Here is a 13,516-nt window from a genome sequence, read left to right on the forward strand (position 1 = left end):
CGATTTTAGTACAGGTTTAGTCCAGGACTAATAGTCCCCTTTCATGAATACCATTTTGATATAGTCCAAGACTAAATCCAGAGATTGTTCAGGACTATTAAAGATAGTCCTCTTTCATGAATATGGGCCTAAGTTATTATCATCCAGTATTAAAAACAAGTTAATTAGGAGCATTTGAATTGAAAATGTATAGTTTAAAAGTTAGTAGGTTCAGTCTGTGTTTTTCCATATGTCCTTATTGAGACTTGTTTAGTGAGACAGTTGCCTCTACATGCTGTTTTGCGTGAAATAGGTCAACAAGCACAAACAATTTACAGGTATTACATTGAATGCAAAACACTGCATCTTTAGAAATCTAAATAAAATAAATAATAAAAGGTTACTTTTGACAGAATAAAGACCAGTCTTCCTTTTTTCATTTGAAAATATCTATCTGTCCCAAAGAATCAATCCATTCCCCTAACACACATGTGCAATGCATGCAGCTCTCCTGCACATGTGTTTAAACACTGTATGTTGATAATGCACAGGCATACATACTGTACATGTTATGATTTCCAATTATTGTTCCGTCTCTTGCCTTTTACATAACCTCCCTGTTCGTTGGCTCTAAGGAAAACAATGTTTAATGAGTTATAATTCAATGCACCTTCTCAAGTTTGTCGCAAATTATGAAATCTTGAAAACAAGTTTGCATTGTACAATATCCGAAGCTTAAAACGTACCTTTGCTCTAGTTGCCAGATTGTGCGTGGAAAAAGGTAAAAAAATAAAAACTTTTAATATGTTGTATAACATTCATATCTTAAACTGTACAATTACTGTACAATAGTTGCCAGTGTGTGGAAAAAGGTTAAAAAAAATTTTATATGTTAATATATTTTATAACATTCACATCTTAAACTGTACTTTCGCTCAAGTTTCCAGATTGTGTGTGAAAAAAGGTTAACAAATTTAAACTATATTGTATAACATTCACAACTTAAAATGTACTTTCACTCGAGTTTGTGTTGGTGAAAAATGAGAAAATCTGTAAGAAATAGAAGTTGCTTCATACTGGATATTGGTTTGTTATCCGGTTTTCCATGTTTAGCAGTAGTTTTTACTTTCTAATTTAATACCCCTTTCACACACTGGGGTACAGACCATACAAAGCGTCGGTGTTGACAACTCGGTGTAAACTCAAATGTGAAAAGGGGTATATGTTTGCTTCGTGTTCAGCTCTGTCTACACTATCAAACTAGTTTGACAAAAAAAGTGTGATGTGCACAAATATGGTAGTGATAATATGCCCAAATATAGTAGTGATATGTCATCATCATGTCCATATATTTTTTTGTCACATAAAGTTTGATAGTGTAGACAGAGCTTTATCCTATCCTAGGTATAGAAAATTGACCTTGCCCTTTAAACAACAGGCCTATCGTAGTATGATCATCATCTATTGCCAACAACTGAAAGCCGCTAACAAGATAATGAGCATTTTCACACATTCATGTTCCGTTGTCATTTTAGATGTGATATACAGTTGTTTTAAGTCCTTGATTGACGGAATTTGCTGTCACTGTATTATATGGTCAAATTTCCACTGATTTGCCTGTAGTATGGAAAACAGTGTAGTCACGGTTGGTTAGGCACTATGACTGTTCCAATGAATGACAATATGTCTCCTCACAAGGTTTTCAGGAATTTGATCATGCAGATGGACAGGGCCAGATCCAGAAAATTTGATACATGTACCCAAACATTCACAACACGCAATGTTAACACTCTCCAAGTAAATTATCTTGAATACCACAAGAAGAATCAATATTTAAAGGAGTATTTTGAGGATAGGTTATTTGACAGAATTGTCAGTATCGTCAAACTGATACAGGGAAGATACTTAATTATGCATAGAATCTAAAACGCAATTTCTTTTTAATATTCCCAACCTGTAAGTTAGCTCCAAGGTTAAAGGTCAACTACTCCATTTTCATCAACTCTTGTCAATTCAACTTGGCAGTCTATTTTGAAAGTTGTTCTAATTTTGTCGTTTATAATATGAAACGGTGAATCCGATTGGATGATGTGTCTTACACTTTCAATATCCCAGCCTTAAGATGTAATCAGCGATCTGATAAGATGGGGGTTTTTATTAATCATCATGGGAATAACTTCTCAATATTCTCACTCAAAATCTAGGTATAAAAGTTTCCAAAAAAATATATATATTAAATTTAGGTCAGCTATTCCTGCACTGACAGACTGATGAAGGGATAGTGTTGCCCGAAAGCTCTGCTAATTTTTCTGGTTGTTTTACTATTTTATTTTGTATCACCATTGAGATCCAGCCACTGATACCCACAGCATTATCATTTTTCCAGTGCTTATTTTATTTTGTATCTCCATTGAGATCCAGCCACTGATTTTTTCAGTAATTTGCCTTTGGAGATATATAAATTTAGGTTATACTACAGGAAGGCAAGATGGCACACTGGTAAGGAATCAAACCTGTGTTTGTTTGTAAAGACATGAGTTTGAGACTTTTCTGCATCATCTTGGTGGCCATAGTCAAGATGTTTTCCCCTGCTCTGTCCTTCAGATTAGATATTGAGCTGTACACAAAACAGATCGTCTCTCTGTATTTATTTTTGGCTTACTTTTTTATTTCTTCACATATTTATTTATTGTAAATTCATTTTGTAATTTCTTTATTCTTGCATGATTTAACAATTTCATATAACATAATGAATCATAAGTTAAGTTTTCAGGTAGAGTAAGCTACAATGCTTAATCGCTCAAAGTGGCAATCTATCACAGACCACAAGACATCAACTATACGCACACCGCTAAACTAACACAGACCCACAAAACATCAGCTCAGTTCCTGTTTTGACAGGCGGCAGATCAAACTGCTGGCCTGGGGTGAATGACACCACTAGAAAGCATAGGTTATTAGCTGGATTAAATAAGGGCTTTGGAGTCTGTCTTAGATAGTCTTTGATGGCACTTGTACAGAGCAGTTTACCTATACTTATACTAATGTACAAGTTAGGGATAGCACTAATTATTATTGAAATATTAAATGGGGTTTGGCTTGCTTTGATTTATGCTGGACATGGCAATGGGGTTAATGACACAATTTGCAGCTATAGCCTCTTTACCTGGTTTAAATAAGTAGTTTCTGGCATTTATATCCTATTTATAGTGCAGAGTATTTGTCTGGTTTATGTCATTAAAAAATTGATATGAATTCTTTTTTTTGTTCAAGTTTCTGGCTTTTTTTTGATTTTTTTTTTTGGTTCATATAATTTCATCGGAGGTATTGAGTAAAATATATAACCATTTTGAAGTTATTTGCATCATTTTTGTTATGTGTGGGTTGATATACTTTCATTCTGTAAGGTTAAACTTACCTAATAATTTCATCAGGCCCGCTTATCATTTTTCTATATTTGTATTTTGGTCATTATTGGCATGTAGATACACTTGAATATAGTTTCATACTTGGCTATGTTTAAGTAGTACCGATGTGCACGAGCCAATTTCCATATTTGGGAATTATGTATAATAATCTATGAACATGTACTTTTTTTGTGTATGAGGCATTCAATGCAATAACAGTGTGTAAAGGTCTTTAAACACTATCAAAACTTATGTGACAAAAAAATGTGATGTTACCATATATTGACATGATGATGTCATATCACTACCATATTTGGACACATCACACTTATTTTGTTAAACTAGTTTGATAGTGTAGACAGAGCTTTAAAAAAAGTTTGCTACATGTTTACCAGAGAGTAATTGAAGCTTAAAATTGAAGCCTAACAAATGTATCTCTCGTTTTCAGAGACCAACTGAGTCCTCCTTAGACAGTGGAAACGCAACAATGGCTACGCTAACATCAGCTATGAACAGCGCCGGGCGAGTGACGTCCCGAAACAAACCCATGAAAGCCTTTCCAACCTCGAACCTCACACCTGTCGTTCCAGAAGAAAGGCCGATTTTAGCCAACCAAAAGGCAGCTTCCATGAACAACAACTCGCTAGGGAGAGGAGAAGATATCTGGCCGAAACATGCAAGACAGACTTCACCATCGAGACATCGCGGAAAGTAAGTAAAATCATGCTAAAATAAAGTTATAAGAGTTCCCATTCCTTATCGTATAAATGCGTTTTTATAGTCAAAATGTTAGCATGGAATGAAACTTGAAATTGCAGAAGACTTTTTCTAGCTGTGGAACTTTTTTATTCATGAAATATTGCATTGTAATATTTCCTTTGTTCTCTATTCCTAAGATAGTGCCAATATCCTGTGACATTAAATGATTGCGTTTATTTTCAAATTGGCATTTATTATTATATCTTTTTGTTTCATGCAACTTTCATAATCATTTTCATGTAACGTTACAACTAAACTTTAAACTCTTTATTCTTAAAAAAAATTCATTATTATAAATTTGTAATCAGCATGTTACCATTTTTTATTGGTTATGCTAAAAATCAGGATATAGGTGTTTTTGTATATCTCAGAGCAACCATAATTTATAATTATTCCCATGTAACTTTACAACTGAACTTTAAACTCTTTATTCTTTAAAAAAAATTGTTTTAAATTTTTTCATTATTATAAATTTGTAATCAGCATGTTACCATTTTTTATTGGTTATGTTAAAAATCAGGATATAGCTGTTTTTGTATATCTCAGAGCAAACATAATTTATGTATATTTTATATGCAAATGACAATAAATGAAAATAATTTTCCACAGATGAAAAATGAAAGATATTTAGTACAATTAATTTATCATAATTAAGTACTTTCGGTCAGGAATCCACGTCGCTGGAATTGTACAAACTGTTCTGACCATTTAGGTAGATGACCTAGCTACTGTAGGCTTTCAATAATTTCATTACCTTTGATAATTATACCCATTTGAAGTGAATTCACAAGGGTATAAAGGCATATCCCCTTTAATTAACCCCTTGTAAAGGGCAATCCTGCAGTCATTACCACAAGAAAAATTGTTGTAGCGTGGGAATTTCAATAGCATGCATTGAATAGTCATCAGATGGTGTACAAATATGAAATACAAATTTTGTATGAGTGCAATGGTAAAAATAATTCTTTAAACAAAAGAAAATATTCATTCCATTGCACTCCATTGCAGAAATGAAAACTTTTAATTATTTTGGATATAAATTTAGATTTAAGGATGCTATATATAGTTAAATTGATCTGATAAAACCAGAAAAATAACATTTTAAATATGAATAAAACATTTTGACTAATCATTAGAGTTTGATAAATAATTTATTGATTATTTGTTGTTAGCTCAAATGTCTCAAATTGTTCTGGAAGTTCAAAGGGAGTGTTTGATTTTAATGGCAAAGCAACATCACCAATGGAACTAGGCAGCTCATCTTCTAACTCATGGCTAGCTGGTATCAAAGATGGCAAAGGTAGGTACCGTACAAACACAGCTAGGAAATGATTGATTATGTGCATCAATCAGTCAGATATCACTCATGTTTAGTTAGCCTCGCATCCTGTGTCCACTTCCTACAATGTTACAAGCATAAATGATATAATATGAACATCCCCCAGCCCCCTTAGGGGTAACAAATTAACATAGGGGTAGCGCTTGGTTTACAGGCGCCCTTTTCTGAAAACTAAAATTAAAATAACATTTTTTATGTCTATTATTAATTAATATTTTTATGTCAGCACTCCCCTGTATAAAAAATCTTGATTCTGCCCCTGATTAAATCATTATTTCTAACTTTTGTTTTAGGAAAATTAAGTTGTAACTTAAGTTATGAAAGACAGCGAGGAAACGATGGTGATGGGAAGAGTAATTTATCACCAGAATTTTTTCGAGGAAGCAGCAGAGGGTCACCATCGAAAATGATCACTAACCCAGATGGAAGGAACCAATGGAAGAGCAGTAAAGAGGATTTATACTCGTCGAAAGAAAAATTAACAAGTTTGAGTAATTTATGTAAATTTGATTACCTCGACAATCCAAGATTAAAGAGGTATAAATTCTCCTCTTCTCAAGAGCAGTTGTTTCGAAGGACTGGTATTCACGACGGTATGGGTGAAAGGTCAATATCTGAGCAAGAGTTGAGCTCATTATCGGAATCTAGGCAAACGCAGAAGGCTTCTTTACAGGCCGAAAGCAGGAAGGAGTATTCATCAGAACTGAACTTGCATGACAAACAGGACTTTGATGATTGTACCAGTAAAAGACGTCATCATAAAGAGGATTGTTTTGGGAGCAATCATGATAGAGGGAGCGACTGGCATATGAATACAAATAATTCACAAGGAAAACATTATAGTGACAGTAGGTCAGAGCAAAAAGACACGAGGGTTAATAGTCATGGGTCTAAGAGTGGCAGAAATAATGGGACAGAGGATGGCAACCAGAAGATAAGGCAGAGTGACAGAGATGTCTCAAAGGCAGATTCAAAGAGTAACAATGATCTACCGCCACCTCTTAATGCTAAAAGGTTAAGACCAATTAGACAGAAGACTCGCAATGCAATGGTAGGTGGAAGCTTATTTAATAGTAAATTTGAATGCTGAGGCTATCACAACACTGATAGAGTTATGAGCACTATTGCTTTGTCGTCTTTGATATACATGGCACAAGGATTGACAGAGACATTTAAAAAAACAATAATGAATCTACTATACTTGTTCATAGTACCTAAAACATGTTCACAATCACATGAAATTTTTATATTGAATGTATATCTGAATGATAGAAATAGATTGTGAATTGTTTTCCTAAATTATGCTGTTATTGTTTAAGGTGAGCGTTCTTGACACTGGTGATGTCTGTCTGGAGTTTCTTAAGACCCGTGCCAGCCAAGACAGAGTAGTAGAAGTTCTCCAGATATCAGACAACGGTTTGCAGGTACGTTTTAAAATGTCACATTCAAGTGATACAATGCGTATGATTTGTCAGACACATTTTTTTTTTGTTTAATATAAAGTTTCTTCTTCTTTTTCTTCTTCATTTAAGAAAAAATATCACCAGACCATTAATATAAGAAGATCTATGTACTTTTGCAATGAATAAATGTTTATTTCGACAATAATGGAAGATTCTTGCTAAAATATAGAATGACCTAGAGTAATTTAAGTAGCTTACTCCCATGAGAGAAACTTGTAACAATTACCCATGAGAAAGTATATCAACACCCCCATCGTGTCCCTAGAGATCTACTGTAATACATAGTGCATTAGATTTAATTATATATACTTCGTTCAGGTCACATGGAAATATGCAAGACACTGTAAAGTATAATAATGGTCAAATATTATAATTCAAATTATGTAGGCTTGTAATCTTTAACCACAGTGTATAAACTCACTATTCACAAATTCACAATTTAATAAGAATTATTTAATATTGCTGAATAAATTATGTTATATGACCCATAATATGCTGATTATACTCTTTTGCATAGGTGTTTGTATATTATGTGAATATATCTGATTTAGTATGAAGATTATCTTAAGTTCTGTCTACACTATCAAACTTTATTTGACAAAAAATATGTGATGTGCCCATATATGGACATAATGATGTCATATCACTGCCATATCTGGGCATATCACCACCATATTTGGGCACATCACACTTTTTTTGTCAAACTAGTTTGATAGTGTAGACAGATCTTAAGATGAAGGCAATATTTGTTAAATGCAGATCTTGTAATCTTTCCTACATAGGTTATGCTGTTCCATCCTAACGGTAGCAAAGGTGTGCCGGTTACCGACTCCCCTCCCTCTGCTGACAAAGAACAAACATTGAAATACAATTACAACGACCTTCCCACGAAATACTGGAAGAAATATCAATACGCAGTGAAGTTTGTTCAACTTGTGCGATCAAAGACGCCCAAAGTAACGCTATACACGAAGCATGCTAAATGCATGCTGATGGAGAACGGACCCCAACCTGATTTCGAAGCATGTTTTTACAATGGTAAGTGTATAAGATATTTATTGGTTTGGTTTATATATTTAGGTCAATTTCCAAGCGAATTCATTCACTATCCTTCTTAGAAGGTGGCAATCCTGTTCACAAAACAAACTTATAAACAAGATGCTCTACATAAACAAAGTCTTATTAAGTCTTTGGAGTGGAGTTGCCATTAGAAAAAATCAAGACAGGACTTGAACCCAGGACCCTTGGATTTGTAGCCAAGCATCATAACCACCAAGCCACAACTCCACTACTATTGTTCATTTACTGAAGTAAAAAATGTCATGATCTGGTGAATTTAACAAAAATCCTAGTAGTTCCTGTTATCCCCGAATTAATAATTGTTCTATTTAGGTCAAATTATGACTCATTTTAGGTGGATACACCTAGGCCCTGCCTTGTAGTCCCATTGGGTTGTACCTGTAGTTAGCGGAATGTTTCATTTCAAACATCCTACTTATCCACCTGTAGATAAAATAGGTTTTGATATTATTTTCAAGATCGTGATTTTTTCTTCTGTGTGGATAATACTGTTGACATTTTACTGGTTGATTAGTGATGTAGTGATAGTTTGGACAACCTGGTCATGTGACGTGACACTGAGTGGTGGCCATTTTGTAACCATCTAATTTTGCAGTAAAAATGTACTGCCTAAAGCTCCGTCTAAACAATCAAACTAGTGTGACATAAATAGTGTGATGTGCCCAAATATGGTAGTGATATGCTTATATATGGTAGTGATATGACATCATCATGACATTTTTTTTCACATGAAGTTTGATAGTGTAGACAGTTCATTAGTTAACGCATAGAAATCATTCTTGTATGACATTTTTGTCAGTTTCTGTTTTCTGATATGAAAAATATAATTATTCACTTATTCATTAATTTGTTCCTTCATAAAATTGATACATTTGTTAATCTCAAGTTTATATATTTATAATTAGGAGCAAAAATCCAGCAATCTGTGAATGGAATACGTTTGATTGAAAGTAATGGTTCCGCCTACACCTTGCAGTCAGTTGGAGGCGTCCAGGGCCTGGGCAGTTTCATGAGGCAACTTCTGCAACATTTCTATGACGTAAGATTATATTTCTTTTCATAATTTTATAACAGATTTATTTGGTCCTTGCAGAAATTCATGAACAGGCACAATCGCTCACATAAAAATACAATGACATACAAAATAAAGATAAACATTTGTAATATAGATACACTATACTAATAATAGAAGAATTCCTATAAATAAACATTAAATTTTGTTGTCTTCTATATCAATGTATTCTAATTATAGATAGTTATAATTTGATTATTTGGTTATTAAAATATATATATATTTATTTACCATTTTGTATTTATCTTCTCAGTCCCATGAACAATGCCAAACCATTGAAACAACCATAGCCAGCCTGGAAAAGAAGACTGACCGAGGACCGTACTTCCCCCTCATTTTGTGCAGGTAAGTCAGTGTGATTTTCTTTTCCCCCCATTAAATCTAGATCAACTAGTACTACCTAAAAATGCAATCCTGGAACAGCTCATAAATCCAACCTGGCAGTCACCCAAACACAAACATGTGGTTTTTGTATGTTACTATTTTTCATGTTGACTAATCTTTTTTTGTCAAACTAGTTTGATAGTGTAGACAGAGCTTAACAAAGCAAGCCTGACACAAAACCCACATTTATATCATTACCATTATATTTACAGACGACCAGCGTCTTCGGATCCAGAGAAGGAGAATACGAAATCGCAGAAAGCAATGAAATGTCGATCACCAAAGAGCAATACTTCAGATAAGGTTCTGCAATCATCGCCCAGCATCATGGCACCGGTGACTGCTTCAGTGTGCTCCTTTGATGGAACAGTTTTGAGTACTGCAACAGGGAAAGACCACAACCATAATTATGAAGAGAAAGGTAAGTAAAGCCTCTACACTTTCAAACTTTATGTGACAAAAAAATGTGATGTTGCCATATATGGACATGATGTCATATCACTACCATATTGGGAGCTTAAGGAATACAAACTTGTTTGAGAAGACTCTAAAGCTCTGTCTACACTATCAAACATTATGTGACAAAAAAAATGTGATGTGCCCATATATGGACATGATGATGTCATATCAAACTAGTTTGATAGTGTAGAGAGAGCTTACGGAAAACAAACTGGTGTGAGAAGTTTTCTCAACATAGTTAATTGTTTACTATAATATGCAGTAATTTTTCAAAAGTACAAGATTGATCATTTGTATAATGTATTAATTTAATATATGGTTCCTTTTTTTATTATCTTTATTTAGGTTTTAATAAACAAAGTATTATGTCACAAAACAATGTCAGTAAAAGTGTTTTTGTTCCTAATGTTGGCTGGGCATCTCAGGTAAGTGGTTTAAAACATAATTTCTGTCCTGAAGGTAAAATAATTTTATAATAATAAGTTTTGGTCTAAAACACACTTTAAAACAGGCTTCTTTTGTTGTTTCTTTTGCCAATAAAGTGTTTCTTTTTGGATAGAATGTCATCTATAGGTGGTCTTTAATTGGAGGTGTATGACTTATTTATTTTCTCTTTACTTAGATGTCATCTGGTGAGATTTGGGTACAATACAACGATGGGTCGCAGATAATTGTCAAGTCTGCAACCACGACTGTCAAATACATTGATGTTAATGGAAAGCTAAGCAGGTCAGTAGAGGTCATAGCACATGCTCAGTTCAATGAGACATTTTGTGTGTATATACCTTTGATGTTTCCTGGACTGTGCCTGTTTCTTATTTATATTACTGAATTAAAAATCACTTTTTTCTTCTTCATTCCTCTCATCATTACATCTTCTGTTCATTTTCTCTTAATTGATCTATTTTCTTTCTTTCTCCATAATATTTTGTAGCTTATTCCACTTCTTTGTTGGACACTTCTTCTGCTCCTGTTACAGCCTTTCAGCATAATCCCTTACCCTTATCTACTTACCCCACTACACTGTACTTCTTATTTTGTCAACCTCCCCCTCTCCTACTTCCGTCGCATCCAATCCCCGTAATCCTTTAACATTATCTCCCCTCCCCTTATCAAATTCATGTCTTCCCCTCTTGAACTTTATCCTATTTTTTTTTTTGCAATTTCTAATCTCTCTTACCCCTTAAAATTCATGACAATTCAATGTTCCAATTCCTTTACTTCCGAAAAAGTCATGACTCTCTTTCCCTCAATCTTGTTATCAGTATCAGCATACATTTTTTTCGCCATATGTCCTTGTTCAATTTGTAATTTTCATTCAATCATAATTTCCTCTTTCTTTCCCTCATTGCTTTTTTCCGTGGGAATGCACTACCTTATTCCATTAGGATCAATTTTAATAATAAAAACTATATGAACATTCAAAAGAACGTTAACAATCTGGAACGAAATAAGTGAAACCAAACTGTAATCGTAAAAGTATAATCACCTACGTTCTATTAATATCTACAAAACTCACTATCACATCATCAAAAAAATATTTATGACTAAGAAACGTTTTTTTATTGTCGGCGGAAGTTTAACTACTATGTTACTGACATTAATCCAAAGTTTAGACTGCATTCATGCACTATTCGCTGTTTCAGTGTCATACAGAAGCTAGGAAAAAAAACTGATAATATAAATGAAATTATGGCTTATTGCCGGTCTCTGACTCAATGATGTATTAATATTTATTAGTCACAGGTTTCAGGAAGTTGTCATTACTTTTGATATCTATATATGATCCTATATTCAACTGTCTACTCTAATTATTTCTCAATACCATAATGCAATTTTATAACCCATAATGCAATTTACCACTATGTAAATTCCCACAATGCGATTTTTTTAACCCACAATCTAGTTCTGCCCATCATGCATCTGTAATACATAAAAATCTAATATTTTGTGCTTTCAATTGTTTTTTTGCTATGTAACAAAAATGTTGTAATCTATGGTGTGGTATTATATGCCATAAAATATTCATTTTCATTTATTTTGTGTGTTTTTTCTTTGTTACTACAATACTTGAACTTTATAATGATTTTTATTTATATTTTTTTTTTTAGATTTGGTCAAAATGATTGTTTACCGGATCAAGTAAAACAGAAGTTGTCACAACTCTCGACGATTATTCAGATGCTTGTCGCACAGAAATAAATGAATATATTTAAGCTCCAAGAAGGTTTTAGAACAGTTTTTGTCTCTAACACCAGAACCTAGAACCAGTTTTCCATGCTTTAAAGAACATAGTCTTTAGTTGAAATCACTATAACTAATTCTTCCATGCCAGTTTTTTTTTTGTGAAGTGGAGGGTGTATTTAATGAGGGAGTGGGTGAAGTGGGGATCCAATTCTTAATGTTAATAAATGGTTAAAATATGATCACTCTATTATGAGCCATCCAAAAGCACAAAAAAAAAATGATGTTCAATGCATATTGCATGACAAATAATAGTAGCCCTAGAGCACACTAAATCCATACACTAATAGCAACCTACAGAGCAATATTAACCCAGGGATACGACATGAAGCTAATTGACTACCTCAAGATCACGACCATTTTAATTAATTTGCTAAGCCTTGTCCTTTAGACTAAACAGATGGTTATCCTAACGTCTCTAAGATACAGATTAGTCACCCATCCTTATGTTGTCAGTCTTTGTATCACATCTTGTAGGCCTAGAAATAGATATGTTTCCTCAATCAGTAGCTTGGCCGTGAATTTCCAGTACAGAATATTAATAATATTTGAATCTATGCATATTTATTTACATTTTTAGTTAAAATAAATTTGTGGTTTCTATATGCAACAGTACTACATATCACTCTCCAAATATGGACCATCCCTCATGAGGTGGTTGTCCTCAGTGGATATTTTTGTTCTTCTCAGAAGTATAGAAGGAGGGGTGGTTGTGTAGAGGTAGTTGTTTGGGGAGGGGTAATTGTCCATGATAGTTGTCTGGGTAGGGGTAATTTTCTAGGGATAGTTGTCTGGGGAGGGGTGATTGCCTAGGGGTGGTTGTCTAGGGGTAGTTGTCCTAGACTTATTTTGACTTCCGGTGGTTTTTTTCTAGCCACCTGAAGAAGTGCTCTATCTGAATTTATAAACAAAGAGCATCTTTATATCCTATACTTTTTAATATCTAAAAAAAAGTGGTTTTTAATAAATATAGAAAAAAAGTTTGCTCCATCTGATCGAGTAAGATTTCATGAATATATTCAGTTTTAATTAATTATTCATGAGCACATTTATGAATATGTATAAACATTTGTATAAATTGGTACATAGGGCTTCCGGCAGGTAGATAAAGCTGAATTTTTTTTTAAAAGTTATATTGAACAAGATTTGTATAGAAATGTCTATCTTATTATCTGTGTACAGTGTACGAAGTTTCAATACTGACTTTATGAAAGTGTGTAATATATACAACATTTGATACTTCTATTTTGCATATTTTCATCTGCCTTATGAATATTCATTACTTTATGTAAATGAGAATTTACTTATTTCAAAAGGTACTTTTTCTACC

General features: G+C 33.4%; 1 protein-coding gene across 1 annotated transcript in view; it reads left to right on the plus strand.

Moving 5' to 3' along the window:
- The window catches only part of LOC144843038 (serine/threonine-protein kinase PLK4-like), a 32,375-nt gene extending 18,860 nt beyond the window's left edge, over nt 1-13,515 (plus strand). The window contains exons 11-21 of the mRNA XM_078699690.1: nt 3,835-4,097; nt 5,318-5,445; nt 5,778-6,535; nt 6,804-6,908; nt 7,730-7,985; nt 8,933-9,066; nt 9,353-9,444; nt 9,696-9,904; nt 10,288-10,367; nt 10,565-10,671; nt 12,054-13,515. Of these exons, the coding sequence (XP_078555816.1) occupies nt 3,835-4,097; nt 5,318-5,445; nt 5,778-6,535; nt 6,804-6,908; nt 7,730-7,985; nt 8,933-9,066; nt 9,353-9,444; nt 9,696-9,904; nt 10,288-10,367; nt 10,565-10,671; nt 12,054-12,144 (2,223 nt within the window). The 3' untranslated portion in view covers nt 12,145-13,515. The remainder of the gene's footprint in view (nt 1-3,834; nt 4,098-5,317; nt 5,446-5,777; nt 6,536-6,803; nt 6,909-7,729; nt 7,986-8,932; nt 9,067-9,352; nt 9,445-9,695; nt 9,905-10,287; nt 10,368-10,564; nt 10,672-12,053) is intronic.
- The last annotated feature ends 1 nt before the right edge of the window (nt 13,516 follows it).

Source organism: Antedon bifida, chromosome 5, assembly GCF_963402885.1.
Source record: "Antedon bifida chromosome 5, ecAntBifi1.1, whole genome shotgun sequence".
NCBI classification, from domain to species: Eukaryota; Metazoa; Echinodermata; class Crinoidea; order Comatulida; family Antedonidae; genus Antedon; species Antedon bifida.